Source organism: Lithobates pipiens, unplaced genomic scaffold (assembly GCF_037356315.1).
Source record: "Lithobates pipiens isolate NorthernLeopardFrog02 unplaced genomic scaffold, aLitPip1_a1.2 Scaffold_13, whole genome shotgun sequence".
Taxonomy (NCBI): Eukaryota; Metazoa; Chordata; class Amphibia; order Anura; family Ranidae; genus Lithobates; species Lithobates pipiens.
Genome location: NW_027507718.1, coordinates 355,458,654 through 355,481,586, shown reverse-complemented (window position 1 = coordinate 355,481,586; position 22,933 = coordinate 355,458,654). Strand labels below are relative to the sequence as shown.

General features: G+C 40.4%; 1 protein-coding gene across 4 annotated transcripts in view; it reads left to right on the top strand.

Moving 5' to 3' along the window:
• Window positions 1-22,933, top strand: part of FSTL5 (follistatin like 5) — an 808,279-nt gene that overhangs the window by 673,554 nt on the left and 111,792 nt on the right. For all 4 annotated transcript variants that reach the window (XM_077477144.1, XM_077477141.1, XM_077477142.1 and 1 more), the window contains exon 10: window positions 12,629-12,763. In XM_077477144.1, coding sequence (XP_077333270.1) covers window positions 12,629-12,763 — 135 coding nt within the window. The remainder of the gene's footprint in view (window positions 1-12,628; window positions 12,764-22,933) is intronic.

Here is a 22,933-nt window from a genome sequence, read left to right as displayed (position 1 = left end):
ACATTAAAGTAAATAGCGATACAATCACAATCAAAAATCACATGTGAATGATAACAATCAAAAAAAAATCGCTTGAACTTCAAATGAGTGAAAATATATATGAAATGGAAAAAAAAAAAAAAAAAAAATAAGTGAAAAATTAATATAGCAAATAAATAAAGCAAAATATTAACTGCTATAAAGGTGCTCTAATAACAAAGTGCAGTCCCAAAAAATGTGGTTTCACAAATCCAATAATTACTCAGACACACTCAATGTCTGATTGTGAAATGATGATCACAGTGATTCAAAAAATTCTTCTCCAGTGACAGTTCTAAAACGGAGTGTCCATAAACGCAAAACCTCCACCGCACCCTCAGTGCTCGTGCCCCCCTCGTCTAGAACACTCACCAACAGTATTGCCCAGCACTCTCGTGTCGGGCAAGAAACGCTTATAATGAATACAGATGGTAGCAGTTCCTCCAGCCAAAATCTTGTGCCAGACTCCGCAGCAGAGGTTAGTGGGTTAATATCTCAGAGTTACCTCAAGGAGACAAAAGAGACTTCCCATAGTGCAAAATTGCAAAACTGATTTTAATCTCACTAGAAAAATCGCTAAAAATCACACTCACATGAATCAAATTAAAAGCAGGCACTTCAAATAGACATTCCACTGATCAATCAGGAGATCCTATACTCTTAGGCATTGGTGAGCACATCAGAAGCAAGTCCAGTTGATATCAAAAAGCACCGACTCTATAACAAGGCAGCTGTGCGGTACCTGACAGCAGACAACCCAGTTTGAAAGCAGCGCCAAAACGTGATAACCAGTCCTTCAATATGTGTGTACTCCTTCCTCCGCCTTCTCTCTACCTTCTACTGTGTATGCTGGTCGCCGTATAGCCACGCCCCCGACATGTTTTTCGTCCAATGGACTTCCTCCTAACGAAAACATGGGGGGGGGGCGTGGCTATACGGTTGGTGAGTGTTCTAGATGAGGGGGGCACGAGCACTGAGGGTGCGGTGGAGGTTTTGCGTTTATGGACACTCCGTTTTAGAACTGTCACTGGAGAAGAACTTTTTGAATCACTGTGATCATCATTTCACAATCAGACATTGAGTGTGTCTGAGTAATTATTGGATTTGTGAAACCACATTTTTTGGGACTGCACTTTGTTATTAGAGCACCTTTATAGCAGTTAATATTTTGCTTTATTTATTTGCTATATTAATTTTTCACTTATTTTTTTTTTTTTTTTCCATTTCATATATATTTTCACTCATTTGAAGTTCATGCGATTTTTTTTGATTGTTATCATTCACATGTGATTTTTGATTGTGATTGTATCGCTATTTACTTTAATGTGTATTTTTTATTTATGCACTTGAGTTTATATCATTCACGGAGTCCAGTTGGACTTTTTTGTACACTGGTATCTAGCAGTGTTGCGTCTATAGCGCCACAAGGTGATTTTTGTAGTATTTTGTTCATTTCGTCACCTCCTGAGAGATATATTTAAATTTTTAAGTGGCAGCTAGTAAGGGAAGGGGGTTTTTGAGCGCTGTGATGATATACTAGAGGGGAGGCCATTTAGAGTATATCTTGAGTCTTTTTTTCAAAGCTATTGGCTACTAGCCTGAACGTAGTCCCGTCGTAACGAAATAACGTCATCACGTTATGTACGATCAGATTTTCCGACAACTTTGTCCAACCGTGTGTATGCAACACCAGTTTTGGACAAAATCCGACGGATTTTGTTGTCGGAATGTCCGACCGTTTGTACAAGGGCTTAGGGCTAATTCATAGGATGTTGCTAAGAAATTTCCAGCTGTTACTGTTCACTTCCCCCAAGTTCTTTCTCTGATTGAAAACCCCCTCACATTCTCACCCCTGACACGGTAGTTCTGAGCTTAGCTTTTGAGAGCTTGATCCTGTGATGGTGGGGGTGAACAATAATATCTGGGAGTCTCTTTGCAATGTCCTAGCAACATGCAGGTATATAAATGGCCTACACCTATAGCAAGGGCATTGTTTACCACCTGCAAAGCTGCACAGTTTGTTTTTATTTACAGATTCCTCTTACCCGAATAGGCTTTTTTTGGTAAAGGTAAACAATGCATTTAAGGATATAAAATAGTTGAGTGGACTGGATGAGAAAATGTTAATTAGAATGAGGAAATAGGACTGTTTAGCAGCACAGAGTCAGGAATTGTATCTTAGGAGGGCAGATTTGCATAGAACAAAGAGAAATATAGTGAGCTTTAAAAGAGGAAAGAGTCAGAGAGTCATGTATAAAAAGAACTTGAAGGGCGCTTGAAATGGTGAGTCCTGTGAAATTCACTGTAGGCGGCTGGAGAAAAATATTCAGATTCCTAAAGCCAAATTTTAGTAAGAACAAGTAGGTTGAAAAAGTTGTAGATAAAACTGTCTTGACAGAGGCAAGTTTTTTAAAGAACAGAATAAATATTGTGCTAACCAAAAAAAGAAAATAAGTGCATGAACCAGCAGCTACATACGAACATAACCAAATTCATATAAACCACAAACAATACAATGTAGTGCTAACACGTGACAAAAAATAATAATAAAAAAAGGGGGAAAGTCAATGAATAAACTCCAAGTGTTCAATGAATGCAAAAAAGTCCTTAGAGTCCTCATAGGACAAACATATGGTATTTCACATAATCTAGAAGCTAAAAGGTGATCTTGAAGACATCTTAAAGCAGTGGATTCTAGGTGAAACATGAACAAGGTGGGTACTCTTACCAGAACCATAAGATCATTCGTGCGTGTAAAAATAAATGGATCTCCACAGGTCTGCCAGCCGTTGGGTTTACTGTGAGTCTTCTGGTCATAGGAGGAAGGATCCGTATCGTCCCTAAGATTCCTTTTTCCCAAGGGTCCCGATGGAAATGGACGGACAATCACCCACAATAATAAGATCCCTCCCCCCTAAAAACAACTTTGTTTTATCAAATAAATCCAACCTCCCCTTCTTATCAACTGGTGCATAAACACAAAATAACTTAAAAACAATACCCCCAAACTCCAAAAACACTGTCCCACCTCCACCTCCACCTTCCTTAAAACCTTAATCTTATTATTCTTAATTAAAACACCCACACCACTACTCCTACACCGACCTAAAGACCACATCGCATCTTCAAGGGGCCACCTTGCGGTATGCGGTTCTTCCCTCAAATTGCAGTCTTGCAGGCAAAAAATATTGGCAGCATATCCGGCCAACATCTTAAAAATGGCCAGAAGAGTCCGGGTAAGAGCCTATAACCTGGGAGGGAGAAGGAGACCTGGGAACCTCCAGCTTCCTTTTAAGGGAAGGCTGCCCTACCTCCATCCTCTCCTCCTCCGGTTCCCCACCGCTGCCCTCCGGCTCCCCCTCGGCCATGAGGTGCCCAGGGACACTCTCCTCCGGTACAGAAGAGGTCCCCACAGCATCAACAGGGGAAGGGCCTGGCTCACCCTCCATAGGTGGGCAGACATCAGCCCGCACCACCACTTCCTCAGGTAGCTCTGTGGCCCATCCCTCGGAGGTCACAGCAGTGACTGGTACAGGCCCTCTGGCCACATCCGCATAGGACAACACCTTCTTACCAACCACCTCCGCCTCCACTGCTTTAACTGGTATGACTTCCGCAGTGGGCCCAGATGTTCAGGACACCTTCGGGCACTGTCTCGCAAGGTGTGACCTACTGCCGCAGATGTGGCAGCTCTTGCTCTCTGGACATTGACCGGCTCCATGACCCTGCTTAAAGCAATTGCGCCAAGTCAGACCCACCCCGCACTGCTCTTTGGTGTGCCCAAAGGTGAAGCACTGCTGGCAGAAGAGGGGCTGACCAGGGTACCAAAGCTAACCACGATTCCTTCCGATGGAGAAAGACTGAGGGGGGTGTCGGATTCCCCCTATACCCTCCGAATCAGGCCTAAACGTAACCCAAAATTTACACTGCCCATTAAAGGTACCGAAAACATTTGTCAGCTTCACGCCTGCTGAAACTGACTCGCAGTACCTGAACAAAAAGGCAGCGATCTCCTCATCCTGTACAAAGGTATTGTACATATGCACAGTGATGGGGAGCCGCACTTTCATCTCACTACACAAAAATAGTATCCCTTCCAGCATTTCATCGCCTTCTTTCTCGCCCTTCCGCAGCATACATGTTTGCAGATCTTCCTTCTTCCAGAACGTAACGTCATACATCCCAGTGGTAGGGAAACATTGCATGCAAAAAATTCTTTCACTTGACATCCCAAAAAAGTCCTCGATCAGCTGCTTCTGGATATAATGCAAACCGACGTCGTTCCTCCTAGGCTCGGTCACGACCAGCCTCAAAGTGTTGAGTGCGCTTGTTGGCCCCACCATCACTTACGCCCACCTATCCCACAGCCACATAAAAATGGTAGGGAAGGCGATCCCAACTCGTACACTTCCGGTGGCGTCCCCCCCAATAGCAGCATGGGATGCACCCGAAGGAAACACCCCAAGGCTGAGAGGGACTGGCACCGGTCGTTACCTAAAGGCATAGACCAAGACAGAAACTGCACTTGGTCTTAGCCAAAAGGCCGAGAAGCAATGGCAGGAGTGAGGGCAATATGTATAGTCTGTTGGGTAGAGAGGAGCAGTAAAGGATTGAGAGGAGAGGGGACCATTGTGAGACGGAAAGTTAGTGAGAGCATAATGATGGGTTAAGAGAGTAGGAAGTAGACAGAGAGAAATGGAGTTAGATGGGAAAAAATAAGTAAACTGCCAGACTGTCTGCAGTAGAACACTGTTTGTAGTTAACTTCTTTGTTGTGCCTAGTTAAATTGCCATGTTAAAAGTGCAAAACATTTAAGCAGAAGATGGCACTTTAAACATTTATGCCCTATACCTGTCCCCCAGCAATGCCATCCTCAGAAGTTGTACTAAAGTTTTACTCATTAGGGGTGGGAGCAGTGTTATGCAAATATTAACCTCCCTAGCGGTAATCCCGAGTCTGGCTCGGGCTACAATTTCAGTACCATGAGCGGTAACCCTGAGCCGGAGACGGGATCGCATCGCTGGATACAGGTAGGATACAGGTAGGATACAGCGAGAGGTTACTTACCTTGTCCCTTGGATCCAGCGATGTCCTCCATGCTGTGTGTGCGAGCTGTCCTCTGCTCGATTCACACAGTGCCCGAGTGCCGCCGAGCTCCGTTGCCTGTGACGTTACGACGTACGGGAGAGGAGATCGGCGCCAAATTCAAAAAAGTTAAAATACACAAAACACATACAGTACTGTAATCTTACAGATTACAGTACTGTATAAAAAAAATACACACCCCCTTTGTCCCTAGTGGGACCTGCATGTCCAGTGACCTGCATGTAGTTTTATATTATAAATACAGTTTTTTTTCTGCCTGCAATTTGGAGATTGTCCATAGCAACCAAAAAGTGTCCCTTTATGTCAAAAGTGATTTTAGACCAGCTAGAAAACAGCGATAATAAATTAGAATCACTTGTAGAATTGAGCGATAGCAATTTCAGGGGAGATCCATCATCAAACACTAAATCTATTGACAGTGACAATTCTGCAAATGAGCAAATTTCAGTGTTTTTGGATATGATTACATTATTGAATATATTTTATTATTATTTATTATCATTATTTATTATATTATAAACTTTATCATACCTGGGATGTCTATTAGACTCTGGTTTGAACAGATTTAAGTGAGTTATTCCTAAGAATTGCAGGCCTACAATATAAAACGCCAAATTTCCATGCAAAATAATTGTACTGCTTTCAGCACCTAAAATCAGAAATAATCATACCACCAGGGAGGTTAAATTAAAACTAATAGATCTCAAACGACTGCTAATTTTTCTAGGTCTGGCTGGACCAACAAATTCAGCCCAAGAGCTGGCTGTTTGATGCTAAAATAGGTCTCCATAAATCCCAAAATTCCATCATAGGGTGTTAAAGTAACTCTTGAAACACCCAAGGTCAAAGAGCATGCATCTACAATCAGAAAGAGATTACACCAATTTAAACTGCATGGGAGGTGTGTTAAGAAAAAGCAATTACTGCCCAAAAAAGACTATTGGAGCAAAACTATAGTTTGCCATTGAACATGCAGACAAAGGCTAGATCCTCTAGAACAATGTGTTGAAGATGGATCAAAGATAGAGTGTTTTTTTCACAGTAAGTGTAGATATGTTTGCCACAAACTGAAGATACAATTTCAGGAGAAATATTGTATCACTACTGTAAAGCATGATGGGGAAATGTTATAGTTTGGGATTGCTTTGCTGTTTAAAGGCCTGGAAAGCTTGCAATCATCAAGTCAACTATACATTCTGCAGGCCATCTGAAACTGAACAAGAAATGAGTGTTTAACCACTTGCCGCCCGCCCTATTACAAATTGACGGCGGCAAAGTGGTTTCATTATCCTAACCGGACGTCATATGACGTGATTAGGATAATGAGCCGCTGCGCGCCCCCGGGGGCGCGCATCGCGGCGATCGTTGTTGCGGGGTGTCAGTCTGACACCCGGCAACTACGATCTCGGTAAAGAGTCTCCGACGGAGACTCTTTACCATGTGATCAGCCGTGTCCAATCACGGCTGATCACAGTGTAAATGGGAAGAGCCGGTGATCGGCTTTCCCTCACTCGCGTCTGTCAGACGCGAGTAGAGGAGAGCCGATCGGCTGCTCCTCTGGCAGGGGGGGTCTGTGCTGATCGATTATCAGCACAGCCCCCCCCGAGGATGCCCACACTGGACCACCAGGGACACCACTAGACCACCAGGGAAAAGGTAATAACAATCCATAATCCTCCCTAGACCACCAGGGTGCCAATCAGCACAATGGGTGCCAATCAGTGCCCATAATGGATGCCAATCAGTGGCCACAATGGGCATCACTGATTGGCATGCATTATTGTTTGGCACTGATTGGCATCCATTACTATAACACCGATGCCGCCTATGAGTGCCCACCTGTGCCGCCTATGAGTGCCCACCTGTGCCGCCTGAGTGCCCACCTGTGCCGCCTATCCATGCCCACCTGTGCCGCCTATCCATGCCCACCTGTGCCGCCTATCCATGCCCACCTGTGCCGCCTATCCATGCCCATCTGTGCCGCCCATCCGTGCCAGCTATCAGTGCCAATTTGTGCCACCTATCAGTGTCCGTCCGTGTCGCCCATCCGTGTCGCCCATCCGTGTCGCCCATCCGTGTCGCTCATCAGTGCCGCCTATCAGTGCCACTTCATTGGTGCCACATTGGTGCCCATCAGTGCCACCTTATCAGTGCCCATCAGTGTAGCCCCATCAGTGCCCATCAGTGAAGGAGAAAACATACTTATTTACAAAGTTTTGAAACTGAAACAAAAAAAAACATTTTTTTTTTCAAAATTTTCGGTATTTTTTTATTTGTAGCGCAAAAAATAAAAACCGTAGAGGTGATCAAATACCACCAAAAGAAAGCTCTATTTGTGGGGAAAAAATGATAAAAATTTCATTTGGGTACAGTGTAGCACGACCGCGCAATTGTCATTCAAAGTGCGACAGCGCTGAAAGCTCAAAATTGGTCTGGGCAGGAAGGTGTTTAAGTGCCCTGTATTGAAGTGGTTAAACACAAAAAAGATCTGAAACACAATAGCAAACCCACCAAAAATTACTCAGAAAGAATAAATGGAGAGTTATGGACTGTTCTTCCCAAATCCCTGATTTTATTTCCATTGAAATCTGGTAGGGGGAATTTGACACAGACAGTTCATGAGAGGACACCCACAAACATCTGGCAACCGAAGGACATTTATATGTAAAAGTGGTCAAAAATGTATAGTTTGATATTAGGGACTTGTGGACACTTATGAACATGCCTACAAGAAGTAAGGGGCAATACCAGCTTCTGTGCACCATTACATCTATTGATATTTTTGTTGAATAAATTATTAAAAATACTTTTAATCTGTAGGCAATGTTGAAAAAAAAATCATCAATTTCTGTGGGGTGTACCTAATTTTACTCTATACTTCTTGAGAAAACTTGGCAAAGGTTAGTTAACTGCTTGCGGACCAGCCACCACAGTTTTACTGTGGCAGGTTGGCTCCGCTGTGCAAAATCACATTATATTATGTGATCTCGCGAGGCTTGCATAGCAGGCGCGTGCATGCCGCCGGCAGCGTGTGCACGTGCCTGCCGTGAGTGATGTGAGTCCGACCGTGGTTCCCGCGGACTCAATGTCTGCTAATGCAAACAAGCATTTCCCCATTCTGCCTAGTGACAGTACACTGATCACAGCTCCCTGTAATCGGGAGCGAAGATCAGTGTTGTGTCACAGCTAGCCCACCCCCTCTACACTTAGAATCACTCCCTAGGAAAACACTTAACCCCTGCAGCGCCCCCTCCTGGTTAACCTCTTCACTGCCAGTGACAGTTTTACAGTAATCAATGCAATTTTATAGCATTGATCTCTGTATTAATGCCAATGGTCCTAAAAATGTGTCAACATTGTCCGATGTGTCTGCCATAATGTCGCAGTCATGATAAAAATCGCTGCTCGCCACCATTACTAGTAAAAGAAAAATTATTAATAAAAATGCCATAAAACTATCCCCTGTTTTGTAGACGCTATAATTTTTGCGCAAACCAATCAATAAACGTTTATTGCGATCTTTTTTTATCAAAAATATGTATAAGAATACGTATCAGCCTAAACTGAGGGAAAAAAAATTATATAATTTTTGTGAATATTTATTATAGCAAAAACTAAAAAATATTGCTTTTTTTCAAAAATTGTTTATAGCACAAAAAAAATTACATCAATTTTGTTTGGGAGCGACATCGCACGACCACGCAATTTTCAGTTAAAGTGACGCAGTGCTGAATCGCAAAAGGTGCTCTGGTCTTTGGCCAGCCAAATCCTCAGGGCTGAAGCAGTTAAAGAAACCAGCAATCTTGTCAGGATTACTTGGAGAGGCCATCTTTGGAAACAATATAGCTCAGAAAAAGTACCTATGGAAGCTTAAACAGTCTTTTTACTGCTTTGGCACAGAGCCCATTGTCATTAAGATGTTTGCAGAACTGTGTGGACATGACATCTGTGAATAGAAAAATAAGATCTTCATATATCATCTAGTATACATGTTGGAGGAAGGAAAATCTTATTGATAAAGTAATGAAAAGATCAACAATATATGGCAGTTACCACCACCAAACACACATCTAGTCACTGTGGATGTAGAATCTCTGTAACATTTCTCACAAGGATGAGATTCCTGCATGTCATAGATTTTTATTCTCACCAAACCACACATTCAGCACTCAGAATGTTGCACAGCTCATTGAATTCATTCTTAAACATAACTACTTTACTTTCAATAATGGTATCTATCTTCAGTGTATAGCTACTGTTAGGGGAAGCAGAATGGCTCCCCAATATGCAAATTATTTATGGCTGACCAGCAGAACAAATACCTGAACAGCATACAACAAAAGCCATGTGGATACTAATGCTATATTTATGATGTTTTCATCATGTGGACGGAAGGCCAAGAAAATCTAAAATAATTGCATTCATTCATCAACACGTTTCACTCATCAATCAAACTAAATATGCACTATTCAGAAATACACATATCAATTTTCTAGACACCGCAATGTACATCAAGCAGGACAAGCTTCAAACCTCAATATACAGGAAACCCACTGACAGATGTAATTATCTCCACAGTTCCAGCTTCCACCCCCCAACACACCAAATCATGCACAGCCAGGCCATCAGATACCACCAAATATACTCAGACCCAGAAAACTGAAAGATATTTGTCATGGCCATCTGGCTGTTGAATGCAATTTTACACTAATCTCCCTCTATTTAATGAATCAGCTTGTAGGTGCCTCAGTTGTGTGAAAATCTGGGCCTCATTAAGAGTGCAAAACACACACCATTTGAAACAATATACAGCCAACAAGAACCGCAAAGACATTTAATCTCAGATACATATTCCATGCTCTTCTCCAATCACAACCCTAATACCCTGTATACACGCTCTGACATTCCAATGACAAAATCCATCAGATTTTTTTCAGACGGATTTTGGCCCAAACTTGTCTTGCATACACACGGTCACACAAAGTTGTAGGAAAATCCAATCTTTGAGAATGAGGTGACGTACAACACATACGACGGGACTATAAAGAGGGCAGTAGCCAATAGCTTTCGTCTCGTAATTTATTCTGAGCATGCATGGCAATTTGTCCATCAGAATTGTCTACACAAGATCGGAATTTTAATTATCTGATTTTTGTTGTCGGAAAATTTTAGATCCAGCTTTCAAAAGTTGTGTGTCGGAAATTCTGATGGAAAAAGTCAGATGGAGCCCACACACCAGCGGATTTTCCGACAACACAATCCGATCGCACATTTTCCATCGGAAAGTCCGACCATGTATACAGGGCATAAGTCCAACAAAGCGAGCCACAAATGGGAACAAGAACTCTACTTAGACTTAATAGAAGAGGAATGGGAAAAAATATATACATGCAGTCTCAACATAGGGCAATGGATTTAAAATCCTTTCAAGGTGGTACAGAACCCCCATAGAATACACAAAATCTACCCCACAGTCCCACTCAAATGCTGGCGATGCAATCATGCCTAAGGCTCAATGTTGCACATCTGATGGGAATGTCAAAAATCCAACCTTTCTGGCTTGAAGTCCAATGCCTTACTAACCAAATTACTACACACTCCTTAGACCTCTCCCCAGCACAATTTTTGCTGCATCATCCCACTACCCCGATAAAAGCATATTATCTTTTCGGGATCCCAACCCTCCAATGATAACAGAAGGACTCTGTCGCATTAAGAAAACTGCAGAGATGGAGGAGCTCGTTCACCAAGCTAAGGAGACCCAATCCAAATTTACCAGGCTATGGTCCTGCTAGCTTCACTTTGTCACGATGGACAAATACTCCAAACTCTTGGCCTAATTAGCTGAATTAAAGCCCCAATACTTCTAGGTGGAGGAGAATGGAATACTCATCCATCCCCTCTCCCTTACAACTCTCTCTCTTTTTCTCACGGCTATCCTGGGCTCCTTCACCGTTTCCTCCCTGAGACCTGAATCCAGCTGCTCTCTCTCCTTTCAACCTCTCTGAAACTGACAAGCTATCACACTTTACTAAAGTAATACTAATGTATATGACTAGCTCATACCTCATGATGATATCACGGCAGTCAAGATAAACAAGAATCCCCATAAATTTCATGTCGATGTATTTAAGCACATAGGGTGCGATAGATCAAAATTTCTGAAAACATACCTTCAACCGAAACCTATGTACCGTTCACATACAGTAGACTCAGCAAAGACTGATATGTGATATGTTGTTCAGTTACACATCTGTAGATGAGTCAACACTATATTTCTGGTTCTTAATAGTTCGTAACTAGCTGTTTCGCTTTGAGGAAGGAGCAGCGGACTACACTCCTAACCTGGTCCCTGATGACTAATAATATGGCAATCACTATTTATATATGACCACACCCCACTTTGTCTTATGTATATAAATGTATGAATCAGCCATAGTTAGATGTCAACAGTGGCTACTGTCTACAAATGTTCTTATGTTTTTTGATATCTGTTATCTGTAAACTCTTCAATAAAAATTATTGGAAAAGAAAAAGATTTTCCATTTGCCCTTATGTTGTAAAGTGCTGTTCAAACATTTGACACTATAATAGTTCTCTATAATTATAATAATAATCATAATATCGCTGGCTACAGAATTAGCCTTCTCCTAGAGTGGAGAAGTCCAGGCTATGGGTTCCTCAGAAAGCAGGGAAGCTATATATGCCACTGTGGTTGCAGTTTGAAATTAATGCTGTACTGATTTTCACAACTCCACATAATTATACATAGGGTAACCACTCTCCTCCATCGTCTGGGGTTCACTGATAATAAAAACTGCAGTTACAGTTATGCAATTCATTGTACATGAATGGCTAGGCTTTAATCTGCATTTCTAAGCCAAAGTAGTATAGGAGATGGCAGGATAGGAGATGTGCATCAAAGGATGGACAATGTGCTAGTTCACAAAGGGTCTGTATGGACATCCAAACTAGAAAACGCATTTACGATCGTATCTGTACATTTTGAATGGGAAACGGTTGGGACAAAGTTATCAAAATAAACAGTATATAAACAATGTTAAATTGTTAATGTGTTCTACTAAGTAATAAAATGTCTGCCAAACATCAGCTCACCTCTAAAACCAATGGCTTGTGTACGTTCTAAAAATTAGAAATTACCTACAAATAGATACATAATATAGTTTGCATGTCTACACGTATAGATTGTTTCAATGAGACAAATAATAATTGGACTTTCTGCAGTCGACTGATTAGATAATTGGTAATATCCTCTCCAAAAGACTATAGCACTTATCTACAATATAACTGGAAAATGTATGGTAGTGTAGGTATATATCTGAGCTTGTTTAATGTTTTATGATCTCAGTTTTTTTGTGTAAATTTACAAAATACTACAAGCAGAATAAAGATAAATAGATTTGCTGTGAAAAGTCAGCTTGATGCATTGAAATCCAAACTTAACGAGCTATTTATTTTAAAAGACATTACGTTTTTTTTTCAGCAAATGGGAGTGAGGTTCACATCAGTAATGTCCGCTATGAAGACACGGGGGCATATACATGTATTGCAAAAAACACAGCCGGGGTTGATGAAGACATCTCTTCTCTCTTTGTAGAAGACTCTGCAAGGAAGACACGTATGTACAAAGGACAGAAAGTAATATGGAAATATGTTTAAAAGAACTAAACACATCTCAAAAAATACATTAGGTTGTACAAGCAAATCATGCACATTATTAGGTCTGAAAATTAACCTTGAAAATCCTTTTGTTTACATAGCATGTACACTATATCCTTATACAGACTGTTTATGCATACAGGTATCTTTTTTTTAGATAATTCATAGTCTTAAAGGAGAAGTCCAGCCAAAGCTAATTTGGCTGCACTTCTCCTATGGGTCACAGGAGTGCAATTCGTTTTTCACTCCTATGACCCATTTCCAACAGAGAGTGGGCTAAAGTCTGCTCTCTGCTGATGTCACAGATTTCAGTCCAGGCACTGCATCATCCCGACAATGCAAGTCTGGATCTGCCAGGTGCCTGGACTGACACCCTTCTCAGTGAGCTGCTGAGAGCCTGAGATGGCTGCTCCGCCCCTCCACAGCTCAGAGCTCCAATGAGCAAGGAGAGAGAAGAGCAGAGAGCTGTGACTGACAGTCTGCAGCTCTCTTCTCATGGAGTTGTGAAAAACGAGCGATCAGCGATGTTCGATTGTTCGTTTTTCAATGCAGAGGTGTCGGGGGACAGATGCAGCATCGGACTGATGCTGCTTTTACCTAGGATCCAGTAATCAGAAGCACAAGTGGGCAGAGCATGGCTATCAAACTAGAAAAACATTGGCATCGTCACATGTGCGGAAGTACTTTGGTCTTCTAGTCAGGAATAAAGAAGGCGTATATTTATACTGAACTACTTTGCAACATTAAACTGTGCTACTAAATCCATGTTACATTTTCAAGTATAGGGAGTTCAATTTTTTGGTGTATTTAACAATCTGTTTCTAATTTTAAAACTTGAAAACAGTCCCCTCTAGAAAGAAAGCAATTAATCCCTGCTTGTCTTGCTATTCTCACCTTTCCTCGCCTATATACTCGCCTTATCTGTCCAACTGTCTGTCCACTAGCTCCTGTGTCCTGTAGTGGCATAGGACCCAATGGAGTAAAGCACAGAGCACCGTGGGGGACTTTAGCATCTGACACACCTGGAAGTGTAGAATGCAGAATGCTTCATCATTCAACCAATATGAGTTTAGCAGACAGAAGGATATTTTGGAATACATTGCTTTCTTTGTCTGGAGGACTGCTTTTCAAGTTTTAAAAATAACAACAGATTTTTAAATACACCAAAAAAATGTAACTGTCTATGGCCTTGTTCACATGAATCCTCATGCAGTCACTCCCATTCATATCAAATGGGATGCAGGACACAGACACAGCCGCTGATCCCAATTTGAAAGGAAGAAATATCAATTAACATCTCGATAGCAAGCACTAGTGATGAGCTGAACTAAGCCCTTGTACACACGGTCGGAGATTCCGACAACCAAATCCGTTGGATTTTGTCCGTCGGATTTTGTCCGACAGATCTTGTCCGAAACTGTTGCATACACACAGTCGGACAAAGTTGTCGGAAAATCCGATCTTTCAGAACGTGATGACGTAATTTCGTTATGATGGGACTATATTCAGGCTAGTAGCCAATAGCTTTGATGTAGGAATTTGAGCATCCGTGGCACTTTGTCCAATCGGAATTCTCTACACATGATTGGAGTATGTCCGATCGGAGCATTTTGTCGGAAAATATTTCCGGCAAGTTGGAAAATTTGGTCCGACGGATATTCCGACGGAAACAGTCCGATGCAGACCACACACAGTCGGAATATCCGACAAAACGCTCTGATTGGACACATTTCGTCGTAATCTCCAATCCCAAACCACATTGAAATCAATGGTTGCCAAATCTGCCAAATTGAAAATGCCCATTTGCTTGATTTATGTGTAATAGAGAGTTAAAAACAACAGGATGTGGGGTGGACGGCTGCCCTGGGGGAAATAAGACGACGCACACAAAAAATCTAATAGGCCAGGAGCAGTGTTTTTGTAGTACTGACATTTCCCCAAAAAGTTTTAACACTTTTGGCAAATGACTTTGACAGCTGCTAGTGCCAGATAAAAAAAACAGAAGATAGACCCCTCCAGGATTCTTCTATGTATTTTAGGATACCTTTGGAGAGGTTTCTTTGTTTTTTTCTTAAATAAGCTGGCAAAACATGTAATATGGTCATATTTAGTCAATGTCCCTGCCCAAATATGGCTAGTGGCCATATTTAAGCATTGAGGTCACTACTATCCCCACTTCTTTTCTAAAGAGAAGAAATTTCCCATGACGACAGTGTTTTCTTCAGATGCACTCACAGCTTTCTAAGGAACCAGTGACAGTGGGAATCTGTGTATATATATATATATATATATATATATATATATATATATATATATATATATATATATATATATATATATATACAGGCATACCCCATTTTTAAGCACACAATGGTGTTTATTTACTAAAGCTGAAAAGTGCAAAATCAGACTCACTTCTGCATAGAAACCAATGAGCTTCTAACTCCAGCTTGTTCAATTCAACTTTTGTAATAAACCTGGAAGCTCATTGGTTTCTAGGCAAAAGTGAGCCTAATTTTGCACTTTCCAGCTTTAGTAAATAAACCCCATAGTGTACTTAAAAGTGAGATATGCCTGTCTATATATATATATATATATATATATATATATATATATATATATAGATGTGTGTGTGTGTGTGTGTGTGTGTGTGTGTGTGTGTGTGTGTGTGTGTGTGTGTGTGTGAAAGTTCAGCTCCTGCAGAACAGGGGAATACATGGGATACATTTTGGGCATTCAGACTGAACCGTTGGTTCATCCCTAATACTCACCAGTATAGCTAATGTGTTCTCATTAAATTGGAAATGCTTGTGTAACTCTCCAATGATTGATGCCACTAGCCAATTAAATGTTCAGTTTTCCATCTTAAACAGGCATTTTAAGAGGCTGTAAGGGATTTATTTATAGAAAAATCACATAGTTATTTGTCCAAAGAATTGTTGAAACTGGTCAAAAATGGATGTTCTTTATGCTATTTTCTCTTTTGAACGCTCTTGAATGCTCTTTTATTATGGGCAGTAGTAAAATCCCAAATTATGGTAACTAGATAGAGCTGAGGAGCATACAAAATACCTGCATTTTTGTAACAAGAGATACAATTTAACAATATTAGAGCATGCTAGAGGGAAATAGAAAATAAATGTAACCATTAGTTAACATTTGGTTTTGCCCAACTTTCATAAAACAAATGTACATGCAAATTTCCCGGCTATTTCATTTTTAAAAAAATAAATAAAAAAGGAATAAATTAGATGAATTATGTGTTTTTAGCACATACGTATAATTAAATTAAGCAGGCACAGTTGTCTACTTTTTAATTACTACTTAACACCAAAAGGTTTATAAAGCATGAACTGTTATTAGTGCATGCAGTGGAAGATGGGGAAACACTTGTGGCACACAGTTTAAAGAGTAGTTATGATGTGCTGAAGGCAGGGAACTAAATCTAATTAGGAAGGATGAGATCTGACTGGCTTCAGCAAATGTTTGAAATGTACATGTTGCGTTTTGCCTAATTTAAAAGGTAGGTAGGAAACTAAAGTAGGAAGCTAAAATCTGATTATTGAAATATAACATGTTATTGCAATTCTTTGAAATGTTTATGCTGCTTTTTGACTTATTTAATTAGCCTGGTAATAACATTTAGTAAAAGCTGATTTTTAATTGGCGCTAGTAGTTGTTTACATCATTCAATACAGTGCAAAAAAAGTACAGAGGGGCATGTTGACCATCATAATCTTAATGTGCCCAAGTTATTTCCATTACGGATACAGTAGCTATCCAAGGCTTATCACGCTAAAGCATAATAACAAAAACCTGGTTTATATCTACAATATATTTAAAACTGGTTTTGTAGCTAGAAATTATTAATTGTACTACTTTTATATATTATAACAACTGCATCAGCAGTTTATCTAATGTGAAATGAAAAAAAAAAAAATCTCAGTGTTAGCTGCTGCTATTTCTCTATATTTTTTACATCATTTAAAAAAATAAAGCTGTCATGTTAGCACTTAACAATGCCTTTTTTGTTAATTTCCAAAGATAAAATATAAACAGGCACTTAATTTTATGTCTGTGCTTGTGTACTATGTGTAAACAAAATTATTTTTGCATTATAGCTTACAGAGACACTAATGTATGCAATGGAAAATCTTTGAAACATAGTACATCTTTTTAAAGAGCTTTTATGACGTTAGTGTCAAAATAATTAATAAATTACAACCATTTGGTACACAAACTTCTTTACATATAATGGGTATTCATTTAATGAGAGCATGTAACTTTTACTTTAAATGATCAAATACTTGTTTAAGGGATTTTTTTTTTTATCCCAGTACCAATGTCATTGCCTTATTTTAAACAAAAAACAAATGGACACTTGATAACCATTTTAATGGTGAGATTGACAGACTTCTCTTTCTGTTACTGTTTGTGACTAACTTCACCAAGAGGAACTTCCAAGAGGAACTTCACTTACCTCTGTCTTTTTTTTACCCAATCTTATCTGTCATGCAGCATTGTCCTGCATCCATCCTCTGTTTAAGTGTGACATCAGGGGTCCTGTGCCACTATCATGGTCCACCCCTACTATACTGAGCTGGCTGCTTATTCCAGGTTCGGATAGCCAGCTCATGATGACGTGTACCAGTTCCACACACTGGACACTTATTATCCCACTCTTGCAGCCTCCTAGGATATGTTATGTAGATATCACAGGAGGCTGTGAGGACAAGTCACATCATTCTCACCTAGGTGAGAATAGTGGGGAGGGCAAGGCCCAGGGAAAAACATTTGAAAAAAAAGGTAAACAACAAAAAAAGGTGACATTTCAGAATGCAGCAGCCATTGAGCTATACTCACCAGAACAAGTACAGGCCTGCTTTCAGAGAGGCACCTGAGATAAATGCCTGAATCCCAGGATTCATTGTGCATTGGGGGTGATAAGCTCTGCAGATAGCTCTTTCTCATTCAGAAGGTGAAATACAGTTTCCTTTCAAGTACTTGTACAGTATATCCCTTCTTCTCTCAGTTGACACAGGGAAGATATTTGACTGACTTACCTGGACAATTTTCTAGGCAACACTCCAACAAATTGGCCTGCTTCCATCCACACTCAAAAACATATGAATCTTTATGGCCCCTATGGCAAGAAGCTACATTAATGGCTCAATCTTTAAACCTGGTTGTGGTTTGTTTTAGTACATGTCAGGGTGACCCTCTCCCTCCTTATTTATATGTCTTGACAATGGAACATTTAGCCAGAGCCCTCTGCAAAAGCTTTTCTATACAATGTGTACAGATTGGTATCCATCACCGTAGGATAGGACTCTGTGCCAATGACCTTCTCTTTTATGTGTCCAACTGAACTATCACTTTTCCTGCTTTCTTTTGAGAATTTACCATATTTGGATAATTTAACAACTTCCCAGGTTAATACCAATAAATGTGCTGCACTTGACATTCGATTTTTCCATTGAGTCTAGTGGCACTCCATATAATACCTCTCCTTTCACTTAGCTTCATTCACTAGGCTTTCACTTGGTTAAATATCTATGGGTACAGATCCAGGCTGATTTCATTCAGCTATATATTCTTATTTACCCACCTCTTTTCCAGTCGACCCACGCTATGTTGAAAGAATGCTTGAATGATTGACTAAAGCCCCATACACACTATCAGATTATCTGCTGATTTTTTCCTTCAGGTTTACCAAAACCATGTAGTAGAAGGGCCTGCCTGATTGCATACACATTGAAACGCCTAAGGTTTGACCTCATATTATGTGGTTTTGGTAAATCTGATGGAAAAACTCAGCAGAAAAACTGATAGTGTGTATGGGGCCTAAGAAACATTCTTGGTTTGGTTGTATGACACAAATACATGCAAACTGTGTCATGCTTGCACTATATTGTTTTTATCAAACAAAAACAGTCAATTGGCCTAGGTCTCCCACACCTTGCAAATATGCACCCTAATGCATATTTTAGATGAGATGTTTCACACCAGAAACAGACTGTGAGTTGAATTGGTAGACGCACTTTCACCCAATTGTTTTTCTCTTCTTTGGGTTCATTCATTTGAGACTGACCACTGTTATTCCTTTTCCTATCAGTAGCCTTCCTCTACTGCAGGTTTGGGATTTTGCGATCATATGTGGTCAATTTAGTCCTATATTGGTCTTATGACCCAAATTTTAGGGAACCTGACTTTTCAGCAGGGCTTCATAGTACTTCTGTTTCTTTGATTCACATGGCCTCTTACCCACATCTTCAAGGCCTGGATACTGGGGGCCTTTGACCCCTGTCCTGTCTAGAGCTACAATATTTTCTGTTTCAGGAATTTCTGTATCAATTAAGAAAAATGCGACGGGGTCTATATTGACCTTATTTCCAATGAACTGTGTTTTGATAAGGAGGGTCCGGGATTGATTTACTAAAGGTAAAGAGACAGGTCACTTTGCAATGGAAGTTGCACTTTGCAACTGAATTTTCCTCAGAGCTTAGTGATTTAGGTGAAGCTCTGATGACTTCCATTATACAATCATGTGCAATAAAAAAACTTTTTTTTTAACATTTTCCTTGCACACAATTGAGTATTCTCTGCAAATTGACATTTCATTCATTGTTGGCGTTGTGAGGGGGAGATCAGATCTATGCTACATATTTGGTGGTCTTGCCCCCGGATCAAACTTTTTAGTCCTGTGTCTTCACCACATACAAGGCAATAATGGGTTTGAACATCCCTATTTATCTTATCCATTTTTACATATTTTCTGCTTCTTCATGTTAGCCACCAGGGAAACTGTCCCCTGACACTGGAAGAACACATATTTTCAAATGTAGCAATAGGTTACCGAGCTATCCCCCCTCCAGCGTGTGGAGGAATTGACTGCCCAGCTGTCAATATACCATTGATCAATATACCACTTATATAAATCCTTCAAACACCTGAATCATTTACAAGGATTCCTTGACATTCAAAGATGCCTTGATATCTCTGTAACAAACTAACCATGATTCCATGGCTCAGTTATTTTTCTTTTTGCCCTATTTGCCTAGGGCACCTTGTGTTCTTTCTACCTACTCCTCGTTACTTTCTAATTACCCTCACTTTTGTACTCACTTTTGTTGCCAGTGGTTTAGACATGAATGGCTGTGTGTTGAGTTATTTTGAGGGGACAGCAAATTTACACTGTTATATGAGCTGTACACTCACTACTTTACATTGTAGCAAAGTGTAATTTCTTCAGTTTTGTCACATGAAATTATATAATAAAATATTTACAAAAATGTGAGGGGTGTACTCACTTTTATAAGATACTGTATATAATATAATTGTCTATGTATATAGCATGATGTATTTTTTATTTTTTTTTGCTGCAGTGGCATTGCATATTTTCATTTTCTTAATTTTTGTTGCCATTTTATTATGTCTTTATATACTGAATGAATGCTGTATTTTCAGTATTTCATCAGACAGGCACATATTAACTATGAGCACTAAATTTCACAAAGATGATACTTGTATTCTTCCATGTTTTTTGCATTATCTGCTTTCCTTTTTTTTTAATGGAGTGGAAATCCACTTATCTGCCTGTCTCCCTGCTATCAATACATGGAATAAAGCTGAAAAGGAAAAAAAAGGGAAATAAAATACACAGTATATTTTGTCCTGGTAACAATAAATAAAGTTATCTCTACCAGGTTGAAATCTACTGTAATAAAGAATTTGAACAACTGTGTGTAACAAATGCTATCCCACTACTTGACATGAATGTCCTGCAGTTCTAACATGTGGCTGTTTTATCTGGTTCAAACACTAAACTTTAATTTGTTCCTTTAAAAATGAATATCCATCACAAAAGAAATACTAGGGGTGCAAATCAAAGTTTGCTTATTATTCTTTTTCTACTAATCATATCATTAATAATTTTTCCCAGGACATACACATTACAGCATGCCTATTCTTCAAAAAGTCATATCTTGCATAACATTAGAGGTAGTACATAAATTATAAAATCCATAATGATCCTAATGGGGACATCATATACACTTCATTGTGCCTAATAAATTACCTTCCTTACCTTCATGCCAAAAAACATGGTCATCTCAGATGCACACACACTTTATTATCCATAGGAATATATAGTTACAAATCATGAACTGTATAACCATATTGTTTGGCAGAAAGCAGAACCAGATGTTATGAAAGTCAGTTGTCGTCTTTGTCTAAAATGTGTACCTCACTGTCCTTGAAAAAGTCTTCCTTTTCAGTAAAGCGTAGGAAGACTGCTGAGTTGGAACTTCCATTTGATAGGAAAGTGTTTTACCTGTTTTATCTTCCTGATATACTAAGCTTTGCATTCTATAGTGTATATACTTAACTGCATAAAATTACTTTGCTTGTATTTGGGTTTTTGTCATTAGGATTGAAGAAGCTGCGTGGGTAGGCTGTAAATATGTTCAGCATTACAAAACAAATCTAGTTAAATGTAATTGACTACTACTAACCAAGAAATCTGCCATTTTGACATTACATTTGGGGGCCAGAAATGATGGTGATTTTGCCAACATTACTGCTGGATACATTCATTGCAAAAATTAACTGTATTCTAAAGACTAGAAAAAAAGTTGGTTTTAAAATGGGAGGAATTGTTTGCATGTGCAGTGGTGGAGTGCAGTGTGTGTGCTTCTGGCAGGCATAGAAAGACAACACAGAGGGGTGGGCATGGACTGAAAGCAGGGGGAAGTGTGCAGAGACTTGGAGAAAGAAGACATACAGGTGTAGTGGTGAAGGGGATGCACATCTGTGGTAGTTAGAAGGGGGGGCATGCTGGTACAGTGTTTGGGAGACACTTTGTGCAAGTATCATTTGGGGTCTACAGGTAAGGATATGGTAGGGAAAGTGCATTGCTGAGAATAAAGTTAAAAGCACAGTGATGAGTGTAGGTTGGTAAGAGCAGGAATGTGTGAGAGCATAGAGATGCAGTGTAGTGGGGCAGTGTGTGACGTATGCTGACATATAGTTAAGGCAGTGTGAATCATACAAAGGGGGGAGGTTCAGGTGTAGTGGTAAGACTGTGTGCAGGTGTGGTGCTGAGAATGGGGAATAGGGTGAATTACGTGGATCAGATTGTGTTGGGCCTAGGGTGGTGGGGGTGCTAGCTTGGTGGTGATAGCAAGGTGGCAGTATGCAGGTATGATGGTGGGAGTAGAGGGGAGTTGTATGCGTCAAGATAATAGATACATGTTCTAAGAGTTGTACAGGTGAATTGGTTAAAGGGGAGGGGAATGCAGACATGGGGTGGTAGTATGCAAAGGTACAGTGATAACAGAGGGTTAGGGAGCAAGTGCAGGGGGGAGAATGGGGGAAGCAGGAACAGGTGCAGTTGTGAGAGGTGGGATACAAGTGCAATGGTGAAATGGGTAGTTTAGACATGGTCGATGATGAGAGAAGGTTTCAGGTGTGGATGGTGTTGAAAGAATAATGATGCATGCACGGGGCTGGTTAAAGAAGGAGGTGAGTGGTGAGGGGAGGCGAAAGGGATTCAGGCTTTGAGGGTGCGGAGAGAAGGAGTTATGCAGACACAGTAGGTCATAAGAGAAATGTGGCTGCAGGCATGGAGTGTGGTGAAAGAAGGGGGGGATGCAGGCATGGAGGGTGGTGAGAGAAGAGGGTGCAGTTGCAGTGGATGCTGAGAGAAATGAGACTACAGGCACAGTGGATGCTAAGGGAAAAGAGGCTGCAGGTGTAGTAGGTGCTGAAAAATGGAGGAGACCAGGCATAATAGTTGGTGAGAGAAATATATCTACAGGCATGGGCATGGTGGGTGTTGTGAGAGAAAGCTGGAGTGACATGGATTTGCAGGTGCAGTGGGTACTGATAGAAGGAAGGCTTCAGGGGTTATGGATGCTGAGAGAAGGAAGGTTAAAGGCATGATGATTTTTTAAAGAAGTGTGAGTATGATGCAGTGGGCGTTGAGAGAAGGGGAGGTGCAAGATCAAGTAGTGAGAGAAGATAGGTTAAGGAGGGTGGGTGCATAAAAGAGGAGGGGGTACAGAAAAATGTATAAAGACAGAAGGAGGTTTGCTGGCATGGTGGGTGTTAGGAAAAGGGTGTCTGCATT